The 27,450-nt window shown below is 39.6% G+C and overlaps 1 protein-coding gene across 1 annotated transcript in view; it reads right to left on the bottom strand.

The window, feature by feature from the left end:
• Positions 1–8,521: 8,521 nt before the first annotated feature.
• Positions 8,522–27,450, bottom strand: part of prx (periaxin) — a 31,298-nt gene continuing 12,369 nt past the window's right edge. Inside the window, 12 exon segments of the mRNA XM_046863974.1 lie at positions 8,522–12,205; positions 12,388–12,504; positions 12,795–16,227; positions 16,230–18,185; positions 18,188–18,609; positions 18,698–18,767; positions 18,830–21,658; positions 21,758–23,046; positions 23,049–23,407; positions 23,636–24,401; positions 24,404–25,181; positions 25,184–27,430. Of these exon segments, the coding sequence (XP_046719930.1) occupies positions 9,345–12,205; positions 12,388–12,504; positions 12,795–16,227; positions 16,230–18,185; positions 18,188–18,609; positions 18,698–18,767; positions 18,830–21,658; positions 21,758–23,046; positions 23,049–23,407; positions 23,636–24,401; positions 24,404–25,181; positions 25,184–27,430 (17,127 nt within the window). The 3' untranslated portion in view covers positions 8,522–9,344.

Raw genomic sequence — 27,450 nt, 5'->3', positions numbered from 1 at the left:
GATATAGCGCAGTATCGCCCCCTCTCTGACAAGACAAAAACCGAAGCCTTCTGCAACACACTCGCACGCACGCAGTAATTCAAATATTAAACGTTTGGGAGCCCTCTGGTGGAGAGATATACAGTTTCTCACAAAAGAGAGTACACCCCTAACATTTCAGCAACCATTTTAGTATATCTTATCAAGGGACAATACTATAGAAATGTGCAGCTTGTATAGAGGTACAGATTTACCGTCCTCTGAAAATTACTCAGCATACAGATATTATTGTCAAAATAGCTGGCAACAAATGTGAATACATCCTGAGTGAAAATGTCAAAACTGTGTCCAAAGTGTAAAAATTTGGCACCATTGTTATTCAGCACTGCCTTAATCGTCCTGGGCATGGAATTCACCAGAGCTGCACAGGTTGCTGGGAACCTATTCCACTCCTCCATAATGACATCAAGGAGCTGCTAGATGTTAGACACATGGCGGTTCCCCAGCTTCCGCTTGAGGATGCCCCACAGGTGCTCAATAGGGTTCGGGTCTGGAGACATACTCCGCCACTCCATCACCTTCACCTTCAGCTACATCAGCAGGGGAGTTGTCATCTTGGACATGTTTGTGGTCATTATCATGTTGGAAAACTAACCCAGCCATTAGGGTTGCACAAGCCAGTGCACTCGTAGTGCTGGTCCCAAGCCTGGATAAATAGGGAGGGTTGTGTTATGAAGGGCATCCAGCGTAAAAAATGGCAAATCAAATATGCGCATCACAAAAGAGAAATTCATTCCAGATCGGTTGAGGCCCGCGTTACCAACGACCGCCACAGGTATCGTTAGCCAACAGGGTACTGGTGGAAATTAGGCTACTGTTAGCCGAAGGAGGAGAAGGTGGGGAGGAAGACGTCTACAAAGACGCAGGAAAAGGAGAAGTGTAGAAGAGTGGAGGTTAGGGTTGGTATTTTAAATGTTGGTACTATGACTGGTAAAGGGAGAATGTTAGCTGACATGATGGAGAGGAGAAAGGTAGGTATGTTGTGTGTTCAGGAGACCAAGTGGAAAGGGAGTAAGACCAGGAACATTGGAGGTGTTCTTTCATGGTGTGGATGGAAAGAGAAATGGTGTAGGGGTGATTCTGAAGGAAGAGTACAGTAAGAATGTAGTGGAGGTGAAGAGAGTTTCTGATAGGGTGATCAATGTGAAGCTGGAAGTTGAAGGAGTGATGATAAATGTCATCAGTTCTTATGCTCCACAAGTGGGTTGTGAGATAGAGGAGAAGGAAACATTCTGAAGTGAGTTAGATGGAGTGGTAGAAGGTGTACCTAGGAATGAACGATTGCTGATTGGGGCAGATTTAAATGTGAATGTAGGTGAAGGGAACAGAGGTGATGAGGAGGTGATGGGTAGGTATGGCTTTAAGGAGAGGAATGTGGAAGGGCGGATGATGGTAGATTTTGCTAAAAGGATGGAAATGGCAGTGGTGAATACTTATTTTAAGAAGACGAAGGATCATGGGGTGACGTATAAGAGTGGAGGAAGGTGCACACAGGTGTTATGTAGGAGATGCAACCTGAAGGAGATTGGAGACTCCATGAGACAGTCACACCATGAAGGGAAAGAGTAGTGGAAGCCAGGCTGAGAGAAGAGGTGACCATCTGTGAGCAACAGCATGGTTTTATGCCAAGGAAGGGCACCACAGATGCATTATTTGCCTTGAGAATGTTGATGGAGAAGTATCAGAAGGAGAAGGTCAGAAGGAGTTGCATTGTGTGTTTGTAGATTTAGAGAAAGCAAACGACAGAGTGCAGAAAGAGGAATTGTGGTATTGTATGAGAAAGTCAGGTGTGTCAAAAAAGTATGTGAGTGTGGTGCAGGACATGTATGAAGGCAGTGTGACAGCAGTGAAGTGTGCAGTAGGAACGACAGACTGGTTCAAGGTGGAGGTTGGACTGCATCAAGAATCGGCTCTAAGCCCTTTCCTGTTTGCAGTGGTGATGGACAGATTGACGGACGAGGTCAGACAGGAGTCACCATGGACTATGATGTTTGCAGATGATATTGTTATTTGTGGTGAGAGTATGGAGCAGGTTGAGAAGAGCCCGGAGTGGTGGAGGTACATGCTGGAGAGAAGGGGAATGAAAGTCAGTAGGAATAAGACAGAGTACATGTGTGTGAATGAGAGGGAGGGCAGTGGAGTGGTGTGGTTGCAGAGAAAAGAGGTGGAGAAGGTGGAGGAGTTCAGGTACCTGGGGTCAACAGTGCAAAGTAATGGAGAGTGTGTTAAAGAAGTAAAGAGTGCAGGCAGGGAGAAGTTGGTGTAGAAGAGTGGCAGGAATGATTTTTGATAGAAGAGTGTCTGCAAGAGTGAAAGGGAAAGTTTATAGGACTGTGGTGAGACCTGTGAATGTTGTATGGTTTAGAGACAGTGGCATTGAGTAAAAGACTGGTGGTGGTGGTGGTGGTGCTGGAGGTAGCAGAGCTGAAGATGTTGAGGTTCTCGTTGGGACAAGGATGGGCAGGATCAGAAATTAGTTTATTAGAGGGACAGCGCATGTAGGACGTTTTGGAGACAAGGTGAGAGAGGCAAGATTGAGATGGTTTGGACATGTGGAGAGGAGGGACATGGGGTATATCGGTAGGAGAATGCTGAGGATGGAGCCACCAGGAAGGAGGAAAAGAGGAAGGCCAGGAGGCGGTTTATGGAGGTGGTGAGTGAAGACACGCAGGTAGTTGCGTTGAAAGAGGCAGCTGTAGAGGACAGGGGGGTATGGAGACAGATGATCCGCTGTAGCGACCCCTAATGGGAGAAGCCGAAAGAAGAAGAAGAAGAAGAAGATAATGCTGGAAAACTGTCCTTCGGCCCAGTTTCTGAAGGGAGGGCATCATGTTCTGCTTCAGAATGTCACAGTGCATGTTGGAATCCATGTTTACCTCAATGAACCGCAGCTCGCCAGTACCAGCATCACTCATGCAGCACCATGATGCTACCCCCACCATGCTTGACTGTAGGCAAGACACTGTCTTGGTACTCCTCACCAGTGCATCATCACACATGCTGGTCAACATCTGAGCAAACAAGTTTATTTTAGTCTCATCAGACCACAGGACATGGTTCCAGTAATTCATGCTCTTGTCTTCAGCGAACTGTTGGCAGTCTTTCTTTGAGCCAGCTTCAGAAGAGGCTTTCTTCTGGGACGATAGCCATGCAAACCGACTTGTTGCAGTGTGCCACGTATGGTCTGAGCACTGACAAAGTGCACCTTTCCGCTTCTGCAACCTCTAAAGCAATGCTGCAGCACTCATGCGTCTGTTTTTTTGAAGCAGCTTCTGCACGTGACGCACAGCATGACAACTCAATTTGATCGTCACTTGCGAGGGCAAGTGGAAATCCTCTGTATGACCCAAGCCACTGTACTGTAACTTAGTTTCAAGGTCTTACCGACTATCTTATAGTCTTGGCTGTCTTTGTGGAGACAACAATTCTAATTCTCAAATCCTCAGGGAGTTACAGTACATGTTGATCATCTAGTGGTCAGTATGAGAGAATTGTACTCAAAGCACCACATTTTAACTGCTCTCATAAAAGATATACAAATATGTATGGTCCAGTCAAGCAGACGAAAACATGAACATGATGAATAGGACCTGTGGCTTTGCATGGTTAAGTGACATACAGCATTATCACTTAGGGTGTACTTTTGTTGCAAGCTATTTTGACAAAAATGACTGTATGTTGAGTCATTTTCAGAGGACAGTAAATCTATACTGCTACTCTGAAATATATATAGTATATGGCCTTTCATGAGCACAATACACATGCTTAATGACTTTAAAGAGGAGTGGACTCAGCAGAGAGCAGCAATCACATGAGCAAGAAAAGAGACAAAAAACAAGAAAGTGAAAGGGGAAAATGCTGTGTTGTGTTGTTTCCAAGCTGGTTAAAAATGTTCTTGTCTCACTCTTTGCAACAAAGTCTTTCAAGCTTCAGACATACTTTTAGAGATACAATGTTAGCAATTATGGAAAACAAAAAATAATCAATGTCTATACTTTTTTTTTCAGACAGATCAAGTGGAACATTCATCTAAATATTAATATAAGCAAACTTAGTCACAACATATAATGGAAACAATGTGGAAAACGTTACATGAATGTTAATGTGTGATTAAACACATTGAATAAAGTCTCTTTTTCATAAAGTCACAGAGAGTAAAGCAGTAGGCTGATCACAAGATTTGCACTGCTCCTGTTAATGTTGCTAAATACGTCATTTAATGTAAGTGTATTAGGCAACTTTAACTTGTTTAAAGAATTTAACCCAACTATAACATTTTTTTAGCAGAAAAGACATTTGGCATGTATTGGAAAAATAGAAATCTTTATGAATGTCATGTACACAGCTTGAGTCACACATGAATAAGAAGTAGACAAAGCAGAAGCACTTCCAGGTTAATTTACTATAATTGAAATCTCCATCATGAAAGACTAAAGAATTACTGCACTTGTCATTCTTACTACCTTCTATATATTTCATTGTATTCGAACCTAATGGTAGCATATGTAGCAGACATGTAATTTAAAGCTCAGGGTAATATCAATCCTGTGTTCCTCATGGATATAGTGGGCCTTTTTTCTGAGCCAGAGGAAGTAGAGGTAGTAGAGGCAGGAGGTAAATGGATGCATAGGTGCAAGCAACTTTTTAAATGTTACACTATATATTTAAATGTTATAATTTTTTAAAAAGTAATAGTTTAAATATTCCATTAGTAATTCATCAGGAACGGCTCCCTGAGCAATAAACTTGACTGCATCTGACACCAGCATCGAGTTTATCAACACACCTTTGTATCAGATGTAAGATGTGTCTCAGCAACTAACAATCATGCCATATCACATTTTTTCTTTATACTGATGCTTGAAGTTTTTTAACTCTATCTGCATTGTTTTTGTGCATATTATGCATTTTTATGGGCTGCTGCAGGATTGGCTAATTACTGCAGGAATATGCAGTTGTGAATGTGTTGTCATAAAGGTGGCAGTGAGTGTATGTGAATATATACTACATACTATTAAAATGGCTGTATGATGAAAGTTCAGTGGATATAAAGCACAAACACACAAATAAAATAATATGTAAAAAATAAACTTTTTAAATTTAAAAATTAAAGTAATAGGATTTGTTTGGGCACAAAAAAATAACAGGAATATGATTAACCAAAAAAACCCAACAACAACAATGTCAGTAGAATATGTTTGATATCTGTTGAAACAGTGACACAATGACATTACCAAGGAGTACTAAAGGAGCCAGAAAATAATATTCACAGCATGCATTTTGAACAGTTTCTCATATTCTCCAAATATTTGGGCTAGGGGTAGAGGGGCTAGACAGGAGCTATTTCTCACACAAAAAACATCCAATACTACCTAAATTTTGGATTTACGCATGCTGGCTGTATCATTAAGCTTTGGGCTGCTTCTCTTCAGCTCGGGTTTTAATCAAAAATCTAAATCACAGTCTATTTTAGAACACTACCTGCAGTCCTGTAATGCAGTCCTCTGAAGATAAATATAGGTTTCACCTTACAGCATGATGCCAACCTAAAGCACAAATCTAAATAAACAGAGGAATGGCTTTAAAAGAAGAAGAAGAAAATAAAGAAGAAGAAGAAGATTAACGTTTTAGTATGGCCAAATCAAAACTCAGATTAAAATGCTGTCAAAGACAAATTCTGTTGGTGGTAGAAAAAGATCTGACATAATGTACACATCTTTCTTTTCATTTTTTACATCACAAATACATGTAATATTAACAGGTGGTGTGTAGAGGTTTTTAAAAAGCCACTGTATGTTTATGCAAACTGCATTAGATGTTACCACATTACTTTGATGAAAGTTCTTGGCATGCACATGTAAAAATGGTGCTTTACACTTCCCTAATATTTTTTTAATATACCCACTGTTTTTTATTTATTAATTAATCAAATTCAGAGATTGTTGTAAAATAGTATCTATAAGTTTTTTAAGACTGTGGTGAGACCTGCTAAACGGAAAAAATTACAGGAGGTGGAGTTGTCGGTGGCAAAGTTAAAGATGTTACGATTTCAATTGCGAGTGACGAGGATGAACAGGATTAGAGATGTGTTTATTAGAATGGCCGCACCGGTAGGACATTTTGAAGACAAGGTGAGAGAGGCATGATTGAGATGATTTGGTAATGTGAAGAGGAGGGACATGGGGTATATCAGTAGAAGAATGCTGAGGATGGAGCCATCAGGCGGGATTAAATGAGGAAGGAAGGCGGCCAAGGAGGAAGTTTAAAGAGGTGGTAAAGCAAGACATGCAGGTGGTTATTTTGAAAGAGAAGAAGAAGAAGAAGAAGAAGAAGAAGAAGAAGAAAAAGAAGAAAAAGAAGAAGAAGAGGAAGTATCAGTAAGTTTTTTTGAAATTATGGCATTCAGATTTTTATGTAAAAAACATACTCTGTGCAAGGAACTTTTTTCAGCTACAGTTGTGTTCAAAATTATTCAACCCCCACTGAAATTGATTGTTTTGGTCGGTTTGACATTGATTATGATCATTCAGTCATCCTGCTTACAATTAAATCAAAGAGGCACGTGTAGGTCAGACAAATATAACATAACATTTATAATGAAATAACCACAAATGTCTTTTCTGAGCTCACATCATTATCAGTTTTATTCAACCCCCAAGTGACATTCAATCTTAGTCTTAGTACAACATCCTTTTACAGTTATAACAGCTTTTAAACGTGAAGCATAGCTTGACACAAGTGTCTTGCAGCGATCTACGGGTATCTTCGCATCACATTGTCATCCAATATCTCCTGGTACTGAAGAGAATTCATGGTACCTTGCACACGCTGAAGCTTCCCAGTACCTGCAGAAGCAAAACAGCCCCAAAGCATGATTGACCCCCCGCCATGCTTCACAGTAGGCAAGGTGTTCTTTTCTTCATAGGCCTTGTTCTTCCTCCTCCAAACATTGCGTTGATCCATGGGCCCAAACAGTTCTAATTTTGTTTCATCAGTCCACAGAACACTATCCCAAAACTTCTGTGGTTTGTCCACATGACTTTTGGCATACTGCAGTCGACTCTTCTTATTCTTTGGGGACAGCAAGGGGGTGCGCCTGGGAGTTCTGGCATGGAGGCCTTCATTACGCAGGGTGCGCCGTATTGTCTGAGCAGAAACTTCAGTACCCACATCTGACAAATCTTTTCTCAGTTCCTCAGCAGTCACACGGGACTTTTCTCCACTCTACGCTTCAGGTAGCGCACAGCAGTCGAAGTCAGCATCTTCTTTCTGCCACGACCAGGTAGCGTTTCAACAGTGCCCTTTGCCTTGAATTTGCAAATGATGCTTCCTATGGTGTCTCTTGGTATGTTTAACATCTTTGCAATCTTCTTATAGCCATTGCCCTTCCTGTGAAGAGTAATCACCTGTTCTCTTGTCTTCCTGTACCATTCTCTTGACCTCACCATGTTTGTAACCACACCAGTAAATGTCTAGAAGGAGCTGAGTATCACAGTCATTTTAAAGCTGCCTAATTGGTGCTTATTAGGCTTTATTGCTGCTCCCTGATATCCACAGGTGTTTTCAATACCTGATTGAAAACACTTCATTGAACCTCTGTTCTTGTGGTAGTCTTTAAGGGGTTGAATAATTATGTCAATGAAGAATTCACAAAAGAAACATTTACTACTGTATTACAAAACTAATTGATGTCATTTTAGTTGCATATGGTTCTTTAAGAAGTCCTTTTAGGATTTCATTCTGAATACAATTACAAATGTACACTAAATTCCCTAAAACCATTTACAGCATTGGGGGTTGAATAATTTTGAACACAACTGTAGATGTAGGGCTTTGAAAAATCCTGTTTATATATACTCTTTAGGTGTTTCTTCTTCTTTTTGTAATTTTATGACATGGACATATTTTGGATTGTTAAAATTGCCATATGACTATGTATAAATCTTTATTCATTCTTCAGTATGTAAGTTTTCAAACCCTTTATTCAGCACTTATTTGAAGCAGTGTTTTGGCTATGACACAACAAGCTTTTACACACATGGATTGGGGGATTTACTACAGATTTTTTATTCTTCTTTTCTTCTTCGTAAATCAAAGCTTGGTCAGGTTGAATGGGAAACACTTGATATTTAGATTTTATATATATATATATATATATATATATATATATATATATATATATATATATATATATATATATATATATATAAGAATGCTACCAAACTAATTGCATATATAATAAATTAAAACAATTTGAAAAATTATACAAATAACACATTGCATATGATAGGAAGCAAGCCCCTTTCTATCATAGGAAGCGCCCAAGTACAGTAAAATACACTACACCACATATACATAGGGCTCCTTAATGATCCAAAACCCTCTTTGATTAGTCAAACTCAATTACAGTTGGTTTTAATCAGTTAGTAAATGTGTTACATAGCCATACAGAATGCAGAAACTCAGAGAGTAATAAAATTGTAGATAAAATATTTTATTTAATATTTCATCCATCTGTAAAATCAAATTTGTGCTTTACAAATTTAATATAAAGGACATGCTAAAAAGTATACAGTAATAACACTACTTTTATACTAATTCCATCCTCTTCATGATTAAATGAAAAATGATCAGCCAAAAATATCAAAATGCACACTCAGACACTTCAAATCGAAGAACACATAAACCATTCCCACACAGAAATGTAATCAATGTATGCTGTCAATTTTTAATGCATTTAAATATTACAAAAAAATCCTTATATTATGTTTCTTTAAAATGTAATAAATGTTTCTATGTTAAATTGATTTATGGCATTAAAAAGTTATTTAAATATATAAATATATACATTTTTCCTACATTCTATGTGTAACACATGAAAAATATTTTCGTCCCGTATAAGGGAAAACATTCAATAACAACAAACATTAACAGCAAAATATAAAGCTTCAAAACTGTGATGATTCTAATACAAATAGTGTTTCCTTAAAATTCTATATTTCACTTACATTGTATGTGTTTATATGATCCAATGCATGCAGGTCTGAGAAATAGTACTACTAATTAGAAAAGAGTAATTATCTACATAAAGAATAATATTTAAATAGAAGTAGATGCAATGAAATGTGTGCTCCATTAAATAAATACAGTGCAACCTTGATACTCACGGGGCTAACCCGAGATTGCTAGTATCAAGGTTACACTGTACTGTATTTATGTAAATTCATTCATTCTACATAATGCTGAATAATCAAAAGCATATAAAAATTCCACTACACACTTTTTCCCACTCTATTTAGCTGACTTCAGTGTGTAGTTGAGCTGCTACTTGCTGATTGTGTTACTTTATGCTGTGAAGTCTGGGTTACCACAGTGAAAGTCTCTTCTTTGGTTGTGGTGACTGTGTTTATTGAAGATACCTCCTGACTGGAAAATTCAATATTTGGCATTCTCCTGTAGAAACCTTCAGAAGTATCTCCACTAGAGTGCTGTAAAGATGACCTGCTTTCCTTTGGGGATCCCTGTGTGATCTGCAGGATGCCAGTGGAATGGGGGCTAAGAGTGACTTTAGGGATTTTAAACCAAGATGTCTTTTCTCCCTCTTTTTGCCTGCTTCCAATATCTTCTTTGGATCCACCCTCTTTCTGGCCACTGGCCTTTCCTGACACAGAGGCAATTGAAATATTTGGTAGTGGGGACTCAGCTCTTTCCATTTCTGTTAACATTTCCAGTCTCGCTTTTGAAGACACTACACTGCCATTTTCACTCTCATCTTGAACCTTTTCTGATTTCTTCTTAAAACCTGGAAAGGATATTTTTCCTGATTTAGGTTTTGCGTCTTTGCTTACTACTGTGCTACAGTTTAACTCCGGTTCATTGGCAATCTCCAATTTCTTATAATCTCCCTTATTATTTGAGTATAGCTCACCTTTTGTCACGTTACTTTTTTGATCGACAGACTTTGCACTTACTTTACTAGCTATGTTAATATAGCTTTCTGATTGGGAATTAACTAAAACAAAAACTGCTTTTGTTACTTTTGGAATAAGAGGGCCCTCATACTGTATTTCTGGACTTGTACACATTAATTTATTTTCGTATTTGCTCTTTACATTAGATTGAATGCAGTCTGCTTCATGCAGTTTTATATTAGCGAGGTCTGAGGATAACTGCTGACCTGTATTCACATTACTTGAGTTCCCTGTATCTGTCTCCAATGTAGAAGATTTAAATGTAGGCATTTCAATATTGAACTTTGTACCTTTTATTTTTGGCCCTTTGACTTTCTCCAGTTCAAGATGTTTCTGTGATACCCGTGAATCTTTTGTTGGCATCTTTAATTTCTGCCTTTCTTCTATGTCCATTTCTTTAACTGTAATTGCTTCTTTTCCTTTTAGCAGAGATATATCCACAGTTGGCTTTGTAATATTTGGCAATTTGAACTTTAAATATTGTCCTTCTGTATTAAAATCTGTAGGTTCACTGTCTTCTTCACCATGGGGTAGTGAAACATCTATGTTGGGCATTTTAACATCGGAAGTCTTGCATTTCCCACTGTGCACAGTGATGTCCAACTCTGAAGAATGAGCATCAGTTTTTCCATGCGACATTTGGCCTTGAGGTAATATTATATCCACATTTGGCATGTTGATATGTGGTAAATTTAGGTTATCGGTTTCAAGGTTAAAGTTGGAAGAGCTGGATTCAACTAATGCATCTTGTTTTACTTTTGGTAGAACAACATCCAAGTCTACTTTTGGCACTGATATATCAATAGTTGGCATCTTTGGGATTTTTAAACTACCCTCATAAGTCTTTATATCTGACTCAGTCACATCAATCTCAGATTTTGGCAGCAATGCCTCTTTATCTTGTATGTATGGGGCTGGCAGGGATATCTCAACTGAGGGCATTTTGACTTTTCCCTTTGTATCAAATGTTGGAGCTTTAACTTCTTTGCCTCCTGCCTCCAGATCAAGTGAAACAGTCAGATCTCCCTCAGGGTTTAGCTTTTTTATTTTGCCTTTAATTTTTCTGTCAGCATTTAGCCCTTCAGTTGCCAAATGAGATAATTTAATTCCTTGGTTATCTTCACTTTTAAATTTCCCCCCAAATTTGGGAAATGAAATTTTTGGCATTTTTAGAGTCACATCTGGGATATCGAAACTTGCCTGAGATGATGGTCTGCTACTTTCAGCTTTGAGAAGTTCAATATCTTCTCTATCACTGCCTTTATCTTTAGGAATACCAAAGTCAAGGTCAACCTTAGGGGCTGATATGTCAAAACTTGGGAGCTTTACAGTAGTCAGTTTTAAATTTCCACGACCACTGGCATCGGGTATATTTATATCACTATGATGTGGTTGAGCACAGTTTGAATCAGTATTTAGTGACTTAACTTTTGGTAGAGAAAATTCAAGGTTAGGCATTTGCAGCTTTCCCCAGATTGCAGTATCACCTTCAAAACTAGAAAGGCCCTTAGATTTCACTTTTGGAAGTGATTGATCAGTAGCTGGCAAACTGAATTTTTCTCCATCAGATCCCTCAATATTTGGCAAAAGCTTTGAAGATTTAAATCTCGGTACAGAAAATTCAATTTTGGGCATATGTAACTTTCCATCATTATCAGCCTCACCGGCAAGATTGACACCAAGTTTTCCTTTTCCCTTTGGCAGTGTGATGTCAATATCTGGCACATAATACTTTCCAGCCTTGATCTCTGGACCTTCGGCACCTACATCAAGCTCAGGAGATGTTAATTTTGGTAAGGAAATATCAGGCTTTGGAAAATTGATCTGTCCTCCTGTTCCAGACAATCCTTCATAGTCAGTGTCTCCTTTAGCGATCCCTTTCGGTAATGAAATGTCAATGGATGGCATGTCAACTTTGCCAACTTTGATATCAGGTCCTTCCACATTAATCTTTCCCTCAGGCAACTTAATTCTTGGTAGTGAAAGATCAACTTTGGGCATTTGAAACTTACCCCCTTTACTGGCATCACCTTCAAGATTCACATCCCCTTTCAATTTTCCTTTCGGCATTTTAATGTCAATGTCTGGAAGGTTAAACTTTTTGCCCTTGAACTCAGGACCCTCCGCATTAATATCGACCTCAGGTGGTTTTACTGTTGGTAAAGAAATGTCAAACTTTGGTAAGCTTATAGGTTCTCGCCTCCAGAATGTCCTTCAATGTTAATTTCTCCTTTAGCAGTCCCTTTTGGTAATGATATGTCAGTGGATGGCATGTCAACTTTCCCAACTTTGATATCATGTCCTTCCACATTAATCTTTCCCTCAGGCAACTTAATTCTTGGGAGTGAAAGATCAACTTTGGGCATTTGAAACTTACCCCTTTTACCAGCCTCACCTTCAAGATTCACATCCCCTTTCACTTTACCTTTTGGCAGTGAGATGTCAATATCTGGCACATTAAACTTTCCGCCTTTTATCTCTGGACCTTCCACACCTACATCAAGCTCAGGAGATGTTAATTTTGGTAAGGAAATATCGGGCTTTGGAAAATTGATCTGTCCTCCTGTTCCAGACAATCCTTCATAGTCAGTGTCTCCTTTAGCGATCCCTTTCGGTAATGAAATGTCAATGGATGGCATGTCAACTTTGCCAACTTTGATATCAGGTCCTTCCACATTAATCTTTCCCTCAGGCAACTTAATTCTTGGTAGTGAAAGATCAACTTTGGGCATTTGAAACTTACCCCCTTTACTGGCATCACCTTCAAGATTCACATCCCCTTTCAATTTTCCTTCGGCATTTTAATGTCAATGTCTGGAAGGTTAAACTTTTTGCCCTTGAACTCAGGACCCTCCGCATTAATATCGACCTCAGGTGGTTTTACTGTTGGTAAAGAAATGTCAAACTTTGGTAAGCTTATAGGTTCTCGCCCTCCAGAATGTCCTTCAATGTTAATTTCTCCTTTAGCAGTCCCTTTTGGTAATGATATGTCAGTGGATGGCATGTCAACTTTCCCAACTTTGATATCATGTCCTTCCACATTAATCTTTCCCTCAGGCAACTTAATTCTTGGGAGTGAAAGATCAACTTTGGGCATTTGAAACTTACCCCTTTTACCAGCCTCACCTTCAAGATTCACATCCCCTTTCACTTTACCTTTTGGCAGTGAGATGTCAATATCTGGCACATTAAACTTTCCGCCTTTTATCTCTGGACCTTCCACACCTACATCAAGCTCAGGAGATGTTAATTTTGGTAAGGAAATATCGGGCTTTGGAAAATTGATCTGTCCTCCTGTTCCAGACAATCCTTCATAGTCAGTGTCTCCTTTAGCGATCCCTTTCGGTAATGAAATGTCAATGGATGGCATGTCAACTTTGCCAACTTTGATATCAGGTCCTTCCACATTAATCTTTCCCTCAGGCAACTTAATTCTTGGTAGTGAAAGATCAACTTTGGGCATTTGAAACTTACCCCCTTTACTGGCATCACCTTCAAGATTCACATCCCCTTTCAATTTTCCTTTCGGGATTTTAATGTCAATGTCTGGAAGGTTAAACTTTTTGCCCTTGAACTCAGGACCCTCCGCACTAACATTGACCTCAGGTGGTTTTACTGTTGGTAAAGAAATGTCAAACTTTGGTAAGCTTATAGGTTCTCGCCCTCCAGAATGTCCTTCAATGTTAATTTCACCTTTAGCAGTCCCTTTTGGTAATGAAATGTCAATGGATGGCATGTCAACTTTGCCAACTTTGATATCAGGTCCTTCCACATTAATCTTTCCCTCAGGCACCTTAATTCTTGGTAGTGAAAGATCAACTTTGGGCATTTGAAACTTACCCCCTTGACTTGCATCACCTTCAAGATTAACACCTTCTTTCACTTTTCCTTTCGGCATTTTAATGTCAATGTCTGGAAGGTTAAACTTTTTGCCCTTGAACTCAGGACACTCCGCACTAATATCGACCTCAGGTGGTTTTACTGTTGGTAAAGAAATGTCAAACTTTGGTAAGGTTATAGGTTCTCGCCCTCCAGAATGTCCTTCAATGTTAATTTCTCCTTTAGCAGTCCCTTTTGGTAATGATATGTCAATGGATGGCATGTCAACTTTGCCAACTTTAATATCAGGTCCTTCCACATTAATCTTTCTCTCAGGCAGCTTAATTCTTGGAAGTGAAAGATCAACTTTGGGCATTTGAAACTTACCCCCTTTACTGGCATCACCTTCAAGATTCACATCCCCTTTCAATTTTCCTTTCGGCATTTTAATGTCAATGTCTGGAAGGTTAAACTTTTTGCCCTTGAACTCAGGACCCTCCGCACTAATATCAACCTCAGGTGGTTTTACTGTTGGTAAAGAAATGTCAAACTTTGGTAAGGTTATAGGTTCTCGCCTTCCAGTATGTCCTTCAATGTTAATTTCTCCTTTAGCAGTCTCTTTTGGTAATGTTATGTCAATGGATGGCATGTCAACTTTCCCAACTTTGATATCAGGTCCTTCCACATTAATCTTTCCCTCAGGCAACTTAATTCTTGGTAGTGAAAGATCAACTTTGGGCATTTGAAACTTACCCCCTTTACCAGCCTCACCTTCAAGATTCACATCCCCTTTCACTTTACCTTTTGGCAGTGAGATGTCAATGTTTGGGAGATTAAACTTTCCGCCTTTCATCTCTGGACCTTCCACAGCTACATCAAGCTCAGGGGATTTTAATTTTGGTAAGGAAATATCAATCCTTGGAAAATTGATCTGTCCTTCTGTTCCAGACAGTCCTTGAAATTCAGTTTCACCTTTAGCAGTCCCTTTTGGTAATGAAATGTCAATGGATGGCATGTCAACTTTGCCAACTTTGATACCAGGTCCTTCCACATTAATCTTTCCCTCAGGCAACTTAATTCTTGGTAGTGAAAGATCAACTTTGGGCATTTGAAACTTACCCCCTTTACTGGCATCACCTTCAAGATTCACATCCCCTTTCAATTTTCCTTTCGGCATTTTAATGTCAATGTCTGGAAGGTTAAACTTTTTGCCCTTGAACTCAGGACCCTCCGCACTAATATCGACCTCAGGTGGTTTTACTGTTGGTAAAGAAATGTCAAACGTTGGTAAGCTTATAGGTTCTCGCCCTCCAGAATGTCCTTCAATGTTAATTTCTCCTTTAGCAGTCCCTCTTGGTAATGATATGTCAATGGATGGCATGTCAACTTTCCCACCTTTGATATCACGTCCTTCCACATTAATCTTTCCCTCAGGCAACTTAATTCTTGGTAGTGAAAGATCAACTTTGGGCATTTGAAACTTACCCCCTTTACCAGCCTCACCTTCAATATTCACATCCCCTTTCACTTTACCTTTTGGCAGTGAGATGTCAGTGTTTGGGACATTAAACTTTCCACCTTTCATCTCTGGACCTTCCACAGCTACATCAAGCTCAGGGGATTTTAATTTTGGTAAGGAAATATCAATCCTTGGAAAATTGATCTGTCCTCCTGTTCCAGACAGTCCTTGAAATTCAGTTTCACCTTTAGCAGTCCCTTTTGGTAATGAAATGTCAATGGATGGCATGTCAACTTTGCCAACTTTGATATCAGGTCCTTCCACATTAATCTTTCCCTCAGGCAACTTAATTCTTGGTAGTGAAAGATCAACTTTGGGCATTTGAAACTTACCCCCTTTACCAGCCTCACCTTCAAGATTCACATCCCCTTTCACTTTACCTTTTGGCAGTGAGATGTCAATGTTTGGGAGATTAAACTTTCCGCCTTTCATCTCTGGACCTTCCACAGCTACATCAAGCTCAGGGGATTTTAATTTTGGTAAGGAAATATCAATCCTTGGAAAATTGATCTGTCCTTCTGTTCCAGACAGTCCTTGAAATTCAGTTTCACCTTTAGCAGTCCCTTTTGGTAATGAAATGTCAATGGATGGCATGTCAACTTTGCCAACTTTGATATCAGGTCCTTCCACATTAATCTTTCCCTCAGGCAACTTAATTCTTGGTAGTGAAAGATCAACTTTGGGCATTTGAAACTTACCCCCTTTACTGGCATCACCTTCAAGATTCACATCCCCTTTCAATTTTCCTTTCGGCATTTTAATGTCAATGTCTGGAAGGTTAAACTTTTTGCCCTTGAACTCAGGACCCTCCGCACTAATATCGACCTCAGGTGGTTTTACTGTTGGTAAAGAAATGTCAAACTTTGGTAGCTTATAGGTTCTCGCCCTCCAGAATGTCCTTCAATGTTAATTTCTCCTTTAGCAGTCCCTCTTGGTAATGATATGTCAATGGATGGCATGTCAACTTTCCCACCTTTGATATCACGTCCTTCCACATTAATCTTTCCCTCAGGCAACTTAATTCTTGGTAGTGAAAGATCAACTTTGGGCATTTGAAACTTACCCCCTTTACCAGCCTCACCTTCAATATTCACATCCCCTTTCACTTTACCTTTTGGCAGTGAGATGTCAGTGTTTGGGACATTAAACTTTCCACCTTTCATCTCTGGACCTTCCACAGCTACATCAAGCTCAGGGGATTTTAATTTTGGTAAGGAAATATCAATCCTTGGAAAATTGATCTGTCCTCCTGTTCCAGACAGTCCTTGAAATTCAGTTTCACCTTTAGCAGTCCCTTTTGGTAATGAAATGTCAATGGATGGCATGTCAACTTTGCCAACTTTGATATCAGGTCCTTCCACATTAATCTTTCCCTCAGGCAACTTAATTCTTGGTAGTGAAAGATCAACTTTGGGCATTGGAAACTTACCCCCTTTACTGGCATCACCTTCAAGATTAACACCTCCTTTCAATTTTCCTTTCGGCATTTTAATGTCAATGTCTGGAAGGTTAAACTTTTTGCCCTTGATCTCAGGACCCTCCGCACTAATATCGAGCTCAGGTGGTTTTACTGTTGGTAAAGAAATGTTAAACTTTGGTAAGCTTATAGGTTCTCGCCCTCCAGAATGTCCTTCAATGTTAATTTCTCCTTTAGCAGTCCCTTTTGGTAATGATATGTCAATGGATGGCAAGTCAACTTTCCCAACTTTGATATCAGGTCCTTCCACATTAATCTTTCCCTCAGGCAGCTTAATTCTTGGGAGTGAAAGATCAACTTTGGGCATATGAAACTTACCCCCTTTACAAGCCTCACCTTCAAGATTCACATCCCCTTTCACTTTACCTTTTGGCAGTGAGATGTCAAGGTTTGGGACATTAAACTTTCCGCCTTTCATCTCTGGACCTTCCACACCTACATCAAGCTCAGGGGATTTTAATTTTGGTAAGGAAATATCAAGCTTTGGAACATTGATCTGTCCTCCTGTTCCAGACAGTCCTTGAAATTCAGTTTCAACTTTAGCAGTCCCTTTTGGTAATGAAATGTCAATGGATGGCATGTCAACTTTGCCAACTTTGATATCAGGTCCTTCCACATTAATCATTCCCTCAGGCAACTTAATTCTTGGTAGTGAAAGATCAACTTTGGGCATTTGAAACTTACCCCCTTTACTGTCATCACCTTCAAGATTAACACCTCCTTTCAATTTTCCTTTCGGCATTTTAATGTCAATGTCTGGAAGGTTAAACCTTTTGCCCTTGATCTCAGGTCCCTCCGCACTAATATCGACCTCAGGTGGTTTTACTGTTGGTAAAGAAATGTCAAACTTTGGTAAGCTTATAGGTTCTCGTCCCCCAGAATGTCCTTCAATGTTAATTTCTCCTTTAGCAGTCGCTTTTGGTAATGATATGTCAATGGATGGCATGTCAACTTTCCCAACTTTGATATCAGGTCCTTCCACATTAATCTTTCCCTCAGGCAACTTAATTCTTGGTAGTGAAAGATCAACTTTGGGCATTTGAAACTTACCCCCTTTACTTGCATCACCTTCAAGATTCACATCCCCTTTCAATTTTCCTTTCGGCATTTTAATGTCAATGTCTGGAAGGTTAAACTTTTTGCCCTTGAACTCAGGACCCTCCGCACTAATATCGACCTCAGGTGGTTTTACTGTTGGTAAAGAAATGTCAAACTTTGGTAAGCTTATAGGTTCTCGCCCTCCAGAATGTCCTTCAATGTTAATTTCTCCTTTAGCAGTCCCTTTTGGTAATGATATGTCAATGGATGGCATGTCAACTTTCCCAACTTTGATATCAGGTCCTTCCACATTAATCTTTCCTCAGGCAACTTAATTCTTGGGAGTGAAAGATCAACTTTGGGCATTTGAAACTTACCCCCTTTACCAGCCTCACCTTCAAGATTCACATCCCCTTTCACTTTACCTTTTGGCAGTGAGATGTCAATGTTTGGGACATTAAACTTTCCGCCTTTCATCTCTGGACCTTCCACACCTACATCAAGCTCAGGGGATTTAAATTTTGGTAAGGAAATATCAAGCCTTGGAAAATTGATCTGTCCTCCTGTTCCAGACAGTCCTTGAAATTCAGTTTCACCTTTAGCAGTCCCTTTTGGTAATGAAATGTCAATGGATGGCATGTCAACTTTGCCAACTTTGATATCAGGTCCTTCCACATTAATCTTTCCCTCAGGCAGCTTAATTCTTGGTAGTGAAAGATCAACTTTGGGCATTTGAAACTTACCCCCTTTACTGGCATCACCTTCAAGATTAACACCTCCTTTCAATTTTCCTTTCGCATTTTAATGTCAATGTCTGGAAGGTTAAACTTTTGCCCTTGATCTCAGGTCCCTCCGCACTAATATCGACCTCAGGTGGTTTTACTGTTGGTAAAGAAATGTCAAACTTTGGTAAGCTTATAGGTTCTCGCCTCCAGAATGTCCTTCAATGTTAATTTCTCCTTTAGCAGTCCCTTTTGGTAATGATATGTCAATGGATGGCATGTCAACTTTCCCAACTTTGATATCAGGTCCTTCCACATTAATCTTTCCCTCAGGCAACTTAATTCTTGGTAGTGAAAGATCAACTTTGGGCATTTGAAACTTACCCCCTTTACTTGCATCACCTTCAAGATTCACATCCCCTTTCAATTTTCCTTTCGGCATTTTAATGTCAATGTCTGGAAGGTTAAACTTTTTGCCCTTGAACTCAGGACCCTCCGCACTAATATCGACCTCAGGTGGTTTTACTGTTGGTAAAGAAATGTCAAACTTTGGTAAGCTTATAGGTTCTCGCCCTCCAGAATGTCCTTCAATGTTAATTTCTCCTTTAGCAGTCCCTTTTGGTAATGATATGTCAATGGATGGCATGTCAACTTTCCCAACTTTGATATCAGGTCCTTCCACATTAATCTTTCCCTCAGGCAACTTAATTCTTGGGAGTGAAAGATCAACTTTGGGCATTTGAAACTTACCCCCTTTACCAGCCTCACCTTCAAGATTCACATCCCCTTTCACTTTACCTTTTGGCAGTGAGATGTCAATGTTTGGGACATTAAACTTTCCGCCTTTCATCTCTGGACCTTCCACACCTACATCAAGCTCAGGGGATTTAAATTTTGGTAAGGAAATATCAAGCCTTGGAAAATTGATCTGTCCTCCTGTTCCAGACAGTCCTTGAAATTCAGTTTCACCTTTAGCAGTCCCTTTTGGTAATGAAATGTCAATGGATGGCATGTCAACTTTGCCAACTTTGATATCAGGTCCTTCCACATTAATCTTTCCCTCAGGCAACTTAATTCTTGGTAGTGAAAGATCAACTTTGGGCATTTGAAACTTACCCCCTTTACTGGCATCACCTTCAAGATTAACACCTCCTTTCAATTTTCCTTTCGGCATTTTAATGTCAATGTCTGGAAGATTAAACTTTTTGCCCTTGATCTCAGGTCCCTCCGCACTAATATCGACCTCAGGTGGTTTTACTGTTGGTAAAGAAATGTCAAACTTTGGTAAGCTTATAGGTTCTCGCCCTCCAGAATGTCCTTCAATGTTAATTTCTCCTTTAGCAGTCCCTTTTGGTAATGATATGTCAATGGATGGCATGTCAACTTTCCCAACTTTGATATCATGTCCTTCCACATTAATCTTTCCCTCAGGCAACTTAATTCTTGGTAGTGAAAGATCAACTTTGGGCATTTGAAACTTACCCCCTTTACCAGCCTCACCTTCAAGATTCACATCCCCTTTCACTTTACCTTTTGGCAGTGAGATGTCAATGTTTGGGACATTAAACTTTCCGCCTTTCATCTCTGGACCTTCCACAGCTACATCAAGCTCAGGGGATTTTAATTTTGGTAAGGAAATATCAAGCCTTGGAAAATTGATCTGTCCTCCTGTTCCAGACAGTCCTTGAAATTCAGTTTCACCTTTAGCAGTCCCTTTTGGTAATGAAATGTCAATGGATGGCATGTCAACTTTGCCAACTTTGATATCAGGTCCTTCCACATTAATCTTTCCCTCAGGCAACTTAATTCTTGGTAGTGAAAGATCAACTTTGGGCATTTGAAACTTACCCCCTTTACTGGCATCAGGTTCAAGATTCACACCTCCTTTCAATTTTCCTTTTGGCATTTTAATGTCAATGTCTGGAAGGTTAAACTTTTTGCCCTTGATCTCAGGTCCCTCCGCATTAATATCGACCTTAGGTGGTTTTACTGTTGGTAAAGAAATGTCAATCTTTGGTAAGCTTATAGGTTCTCGCCCTCCAGAATGTCCTTCAATGTTCATTTCTCCTTTAGCAGTCCCTTTTGGTAATGATATGTCAATGGATGGCATGTCAACTTTCCCAACTTTGATATCAGGTCCTTCCACATTAATCTTTCCCTCAGGCCACTTAATTCTTGGTAGTGAAAGATCAACTTTGGGCATTTGAAACTTACCCCCTTTACTGGCATCACCTTCAAGATTCACATCCCCTTTCAATTTTCCTTTCGGCATTTTAATGTCAATGTCTGGAAGGTTAAACTTTTTGCCCTTGAACTCAGGACCCTCCGCACTAATATCGACCTCAGGTGGTTTTACTGTTGGTAAAGAAATGTCAAACTTTGGTAAGCTTATAGGTTCTCGCCCTCCATAATGTCCTTCAATGTTAATTTCTCCTTTAGCAGTCCCTTTTGGTAATGATATGTCAATGGATGGCAAGTCAACTTTCCCAACTTTGATATCAGGTCCTTCCACATTAATCTTTCCCTCAGGCCACTTAATTCTTGGTAGTGAAAGATCAACTTTGGGCATTTGAAACTTACCCCCTTTACTGGCATCACCTTCAAGATTCACATCCCCTTTCAATTTTCCTTTCGGCATTTTAATGTCAATGTCTGGAAGGTTAAACTTTTTGCCCTTGAACTCAGGACCCTCCGCACTAATATCGACCTCAGGTGGTTTTACTGTTGGTAAAGAAATGTCAAACTTTGGTAAGCTTATAGGTTCTCGCCCTCCATAATGTCCTTCAATGTTAATTTCTCCTTTAGCAGTCCCTTTTGGTAATGATATGTCAATGGATGGCAAGTCAACTTTCCCAACTTTGATATCAGGTCCTTCCACATTAATCTTTCCCTCAGGCCACTTAATTCTTGGTAGTAAAAGATCAACTTTGGGCATTTGAAACTTACCCCCTTTACTGGCATCACCTTCAAGATTCACATCCCCTTTCAATTTTCCTTTCGGCATTTTAATGTCAATGTCTGGAAGGTTAAACTTTTTGCCCTTGAACTCAGGACCCTCCGCACTAATATCGACCTCAGGTGGTTTTACTGTTGGTAAAGAAATGTCAAACTTTGGTAAGCTTATAGGTTCTCGCCCTCCATAATGTCCTTCAATGTTAATTTCTCCTTTAGCAGTCCCTTTTGGTAATGATATGTCAATGGATGGCATGTCAACTTTGCCAACTTTGATATCAGGTCCTTCCACATTAATCTTTCCCTCAGGCAACTTAATTCTTGGGAGTGAAAGATCAACTTTGGGCATTTGAAACTTACCCCCTTTACTGACATCACCTTCAAGATTCACATCCCCTTTCAATTTTTCTTTCGGCATTTTAATGTCAATGTCTGGAAGGTTAAACTTTTTGCCCTTGAACTCAGGACCCTCCGCACTAATATCGACCTCAGGTGGTTTTACTGTTGGTAAAGAAATGTCAAACTTTGGTAAGCTTATAGGTTCTCGCCCTCCAGAATGTCCTTCAATGTTAATTTCTCCTTTAGCAGTCCCTTTTGGTAATGATATGTCAATGGATGGCATGTCAACTTTGCCAACTTTGATATCAGGTCCTTCCACATTAATCTTTCCCTCAGGCAACTTAATTCTTGGGAATGAAAGATCAACTTTGGGCATTTGAAACTTACCCCCTTTACTGACATCACCTTCAAGATTCACATCCTCTTTCAATTTTCCTTTCGGCATTTTAATGTCAATGTCTGGAAGGTTAAACTTTTTGCCCTTGAACTCAGGACCCTCCGCAATAATATCGACCTCAGGTGGTTTCACTGTTGGTAAAGAAATGTCAAACTTTGGTAAGCTCATAGGTTCTCGCCCTCCAGAATGTCCTTCAATGTTAATTTCTCCTTTAGCAGTCCCTTTTGGTAATGATATGTCAATGGATGGCATGTCAACTTTCCCAACTTTGATATCAGGTCCTTCCACATTAATCTTTCTCTCAGGCAGCTTAATTCTTGGGAGTGAAAGATCAACTTTGGGCATTTGAAACTTACCCCCTTTACCCGCCTCACCTTCAAGATTCACATCCCCTTTCACTTTACCTTTTGGCAGTGAGATGTCAATGTTTGGGACATTAAACTTTCCGCCTTTCATCTCTGGACCTTCCACACCTACATCAAGCTCAGGGGATTTTAATTTTGGTAAGGAAATATCAAGCTTTGGAATACTGATCTGGCCTCCTGTTCCAGACAGTCCTTGAAATTCGGTTTCACCTTTAGCAGTCCCTTTTGGTAATGAAATGTCAATGGATGGCATGTCAACTTTGCCAACTTTGATATCAGGTCCTTCCACAGTAATCTTTCCCTCAGGCAACTTAATTCTTGGTAGTGAAAGATCAACTTTGGGCATTTGAAACTTACCCCCTTTACTGGCATCACCTTCAAGATTAACACCTCCTTTCAATTTTCCTTCGGCATTTTAATGTCCATGTCTGGAAGGTTAAACTTTTTGCCCTTGATCTCACGACCCTCTGCACTAATATCGACCTCAGGTGGTTTTACTGTTGGTAAAGAAATGTCAAACTTTGGTAAGCTTATAGGTTCTCGCCCTCCAGAATGTCCTTCAATGTTAATTTCTCCTTTAGCAGTCCCTTTTGGTAATGATATGTCAATGGATGGCATGTCAACTTTGCCAACTTTGATATCAGGTCCTTCCAAATTAATCTTTCCCTCAGGCAACTTAATTCTTGGTAGTGAAAGATCAACTTTGGGCATTTGAAACTTACTCCCTTTACTGGCATCACCTTCAAGATTCACATCCCTTTCAATTTTCCTTCGGCATTTTAATGTCCATGTCTGGAAGGTTAAACTTTTTGCCCTTGATCTCACGACCCTCTGCACTAATATCGACCTCAGGTGGTTTTACTGTTGGTAAAGAAATGTCAAACTTTGGTAAGCTTATAGGTTCTCGCCCTCCAGAATGTCCTTCAATGTTAATTTCTCCTTTAGCAGTCCCTTTTGGTAATGATATGTCAATGGATGGCATGTCAACTTTGCCAACTTTGATATCAGGTCCTTCCAAATTAATCTTTCCTCAGGCAACTTAATTCTTGGTAGTGAAAGATCAACTTTGGGCATTTGAAACTTACTCCCTTTACTGGCATCACCTTCAAGATTCACATCCCCTTTCAATTTTCCTTGCGGCATTTTAATGTCAATGTCTGGAAGGTTAAACTTTTTGCCCTTGAACTCAGGACCCTCCGCAATAATATCGACCTCAGGTGGTTTCACTGTTGGTAAAGAAATGTCAAACTTTGGTAAGCTCATAGGTTCTCGCCCTCCAGAATGTCCTTCAATGTTAATTTCTCCTTTAGCAGTCCCTTTTGGTAATGATATGTCAATGGATGGCATGTCAACTTTCCCAACTTTGATATCAGGTCCTTCCACATTAATCTTTCTCTCAGGCAGCTTAATTCTTGGGAGTGAAAGATCAACTTTGGGCATTTGAAACTTACCCCCTTTACCCGCCTCACCTTCAAGATTCACATCCCCTTTCACTTTACCTTTTGGCAGTGAGATGTCAATGTTTGGGACATTAAACTTTCCGCCTTTCATCTCTGGACCTTCCACACCTACATCAAGCTCAGGGGATTTTAATTTTGGTAAGGAAATATCAAGCTTTGGAATACTGATCTGGCCTCCTGTTCCAGACAGTCCTTGAAATTCGGTTTCACCTTTAGCAGTCCCTTTTGGTAATGAAATGTCAATGGATGGCATGTCAACTTTGCCAACTTTGATATCAGGTCCTTCCACAGTAATCTTTCCTCAGGCAACTTAATTCTTGGTAGTGAAAGATCAACTTTGGGCATTTGAAACTTATCCCCTTTACTGGCATCACCTTCAAGATTAACACCTCCTTTCAATTTTCCTTTCGGCATTTTAATGTCCATGTCTGGAAGGTTAAACTTTTTGCCCTTGATCTCACGACCCTCTGCACTAATATCGACCTCAGGTGGTTTTACTGTTGGTAAAGAAATGTCAAACTTTGGTAAGCTTATAGGTTCTCGCCCTCCAGAATGTCCTTCAATGTTAATTTCTCCTTTAGCAGTCCCTTTTGGTAATGATATGTCAATGGATGGCATGTCAACTTTGCCAACTTTGATATCAGGTCCTTCCAAATTAATCTTTCCCTCAGGCAACTTAATTCTTGGTAGTGAAAGATCAACTTTGGGCATTTGAAACTTACTCCCTTTACTGGCATCACCTTCAAGATTCACATCCCCTTTCAATTTTCCTTGCGGCATTTTAATGTCAATGTCTGGAAGGTTAAACTTTTTGCCCTTGAACTCAGGACCCTCCGCACTAATATCGACCTCAGGTGGTTTTACTGTTGGTAAAGAAATGTCAAACTTTGGTAAACTTATAGGTTCTCGCCCTCCAGAATGTCCTTCAATGTTAATTTCTCCTTTAGCAGTTCCTTTTGGTAATGATATGTCAATGGATGGCATGTCAACTTTCCCAACTTTGATATCAGGTCCTTCCACATTCATCTTTCCCTCAGGCAACTTAATTCTTGGGAGTGAAATATCAACTTTGGGCATTTGAAACTTACCCCTTTAGCAGCCTCACCTTCAAGATTCACATCCCCTTTCACTTTACCTTTTGGCAGTGAGATGTCAATGTTTGGGACATTGAACTTTCCGCCTTTCATCTCTGGACCTTCCACACCTACATCAAGCACAGGGGTTTTTAATTTTGGTAAGGAAATATCAAGCGTTGGACAATTGATCTGTCCTCCTGTTCCAGACAGTCCTTGAAATTCGGTTTCACCTTTAGCAGTCCCTTTTGGTAATGAAATGTCAATGGATGGCATGTCAACTTTGCCAACTTTGATATCAGGTCCTTCCACATTAATCTTTCCCTCAGGCAACTTAATTCTTGGTAGTGAAAGATCAACTTTGGGCATTTGAAACTTACCCCCTTTACTGGCATCAGGTTCAAGATTCACACCTCCTTTCAATTTTCCTTTTGGCATTTTAATGTCAATGTCTGGAAGGTTAAACTTTTTGCCCTTGATCTCAGGTCCCTCCGCACTAATATCGACCTCAGGTGGTTTTACTGTTGGTAAGGAAATGTCAAACTTTGGTAAGCTTATAGGTTCTCGCCCTCCAGAATGTCCTTCAATGTTAATTTCTCCTTTAGCAGTTCCTTTTGGTAATGATATGTCAATGGATGGCATGTCAACTTTCCCAACTTTGATATCAGGTCCTTCTACATTAATCTCTCCCTCAGGCAGCTTAATTCTTGGGAGTGAAAGATCAACTTTGTGCATTTGAAACTTACCCCCTTTACCAGCCACACCTTCAAGATTCACATCTTCTTTCACTTTACCTTTTGGCAGTGAGATGTCAATGTTTGAGACATTAATCTTTCCGCCTTTCATCTCTGGACCTTCCACACCTACATCAAGCTCAGGGGATTTTAATTTTGGTAAGGAAATATCAAGTTTTGGAAAATTTATCTGTCCTCCTGTTCCAGACAGTCCTTGAAATTCAGTTTCACCTTTAGCAGTCCCTTTTGGGTATGAAATGTCAATGGATGGCATGTCAACTTTGCCAACTTTGATATCAGGTCCTTCCACATTAATCTGTCCCTCAGGCAACTCAATTCTTGGTAGTGAAAGATCAACTTTGGGCATTTGAAACTTACCCCCTTTACTGGCATCACCTTCAAGATTAACACCTCCTTTCACTTTTCCTTTCGGCATTTTAATGTCAAAGTCTGGAAGGTTAAACTTTTTGCCTTTGATCTCAGGACCCTCTGCACTAATATCGACCTCAGTTGGTTTTACTGTTGGTAAAGAAATGTCAAACTTTGGTAAGGTAACAGGTTCTCGTCCCCCAGAATGTCCTTCAAAGTTAATTTCTCCTTTAGCTTTTCCTTTTGGTAAGGAGATGTCAATAGATGGCATTTCAACTTTGCCAACTTTGATATCCCGTCCTTCCACATTAATCTTTCCCTCAGGCAACTTAATTCTTGGTAGGGAAGGATCAACTTTTGACATCTTAGTCTTACCTTCTGTATTGGCCTTGCCATCAAGATCAAAACCTCCTTTTACTATTGGCAGTGATATGTCAATTCCGGGCAAATTAAAATTTTTGCTTTTGATCTCAGGACCCTCAAAACCTACATCAAGCTCAGGGGTTTGTAAGGAAATATCAAGCTTGGGTAAATCAGTTTGTCCTTTTTTTCCAGGCAGTCCTTTGGCATCAATTTCTTTTTTTGCACTCCCCTTCGATAATGAAATATCAATGGATGACATTTCAACCTTTCTCATGTTAATTTTACGGCCTTCCACATTACCTTTTCCCTCTGGTACCTTGACTTTTGGTAATGAAGAATCGATTTTGGGCATTTGAAATCTACTCCCTTTATTGACCTCACCTTCTAGATCAACACTTTTTGTTATTTTTCCTTTTGGCACTGAGATGTCAATATCTGGCCTATGAAATTGTCCACCCTTGATCTCAGGACCATGTATGTTAATATTACCAACATGTACAGGTGTATGCTTTGCATCTAGTTTTGGAAATTTAATCTTTCTTGTCTTCTCATCAATGGAATTTATTCCTTGAATAGGTCCAGTTTGATCTGCAATCACTTTACCGTGTTTTTTCAGTTTAATCTTTGGGAGTGCAAACTCTACATCAACTGGAGAAAATTTTATTCTACCTGCTGATTTCCCAATGTCTATTTCTTCTTCAGCTCTTGTTCTCTTTCTCTCTTTTAGTCTTTTCAGTCCAAATCTCCCTCCTCTTTTCTTCTTGGCTTTGAATTGTTTGACACTTCTCACACTCTGAAATTAAAGATAATGTA

The sequence above is a fragment of the Silurus meridionalis genome, chromosome 13 (assembly GCF_014805685.1).
Source record: "Silurus meridionalis isolate SWU-2019-XX chromosome 13, ASM1480568v1, whole genome shotgun sequence".
Classification (NCBI taxonomy): domain Eukaryota; kingdom Metazoa; phylum Chordata; class Actinopteri; order Siluriformes; family Siluridae; genus Silurus; species Silurus meridionalis.
Note: the sequence above shows the minus strand (reverse complement) of the source record. Positions and strands in the feature narration are given on the sequence as shown.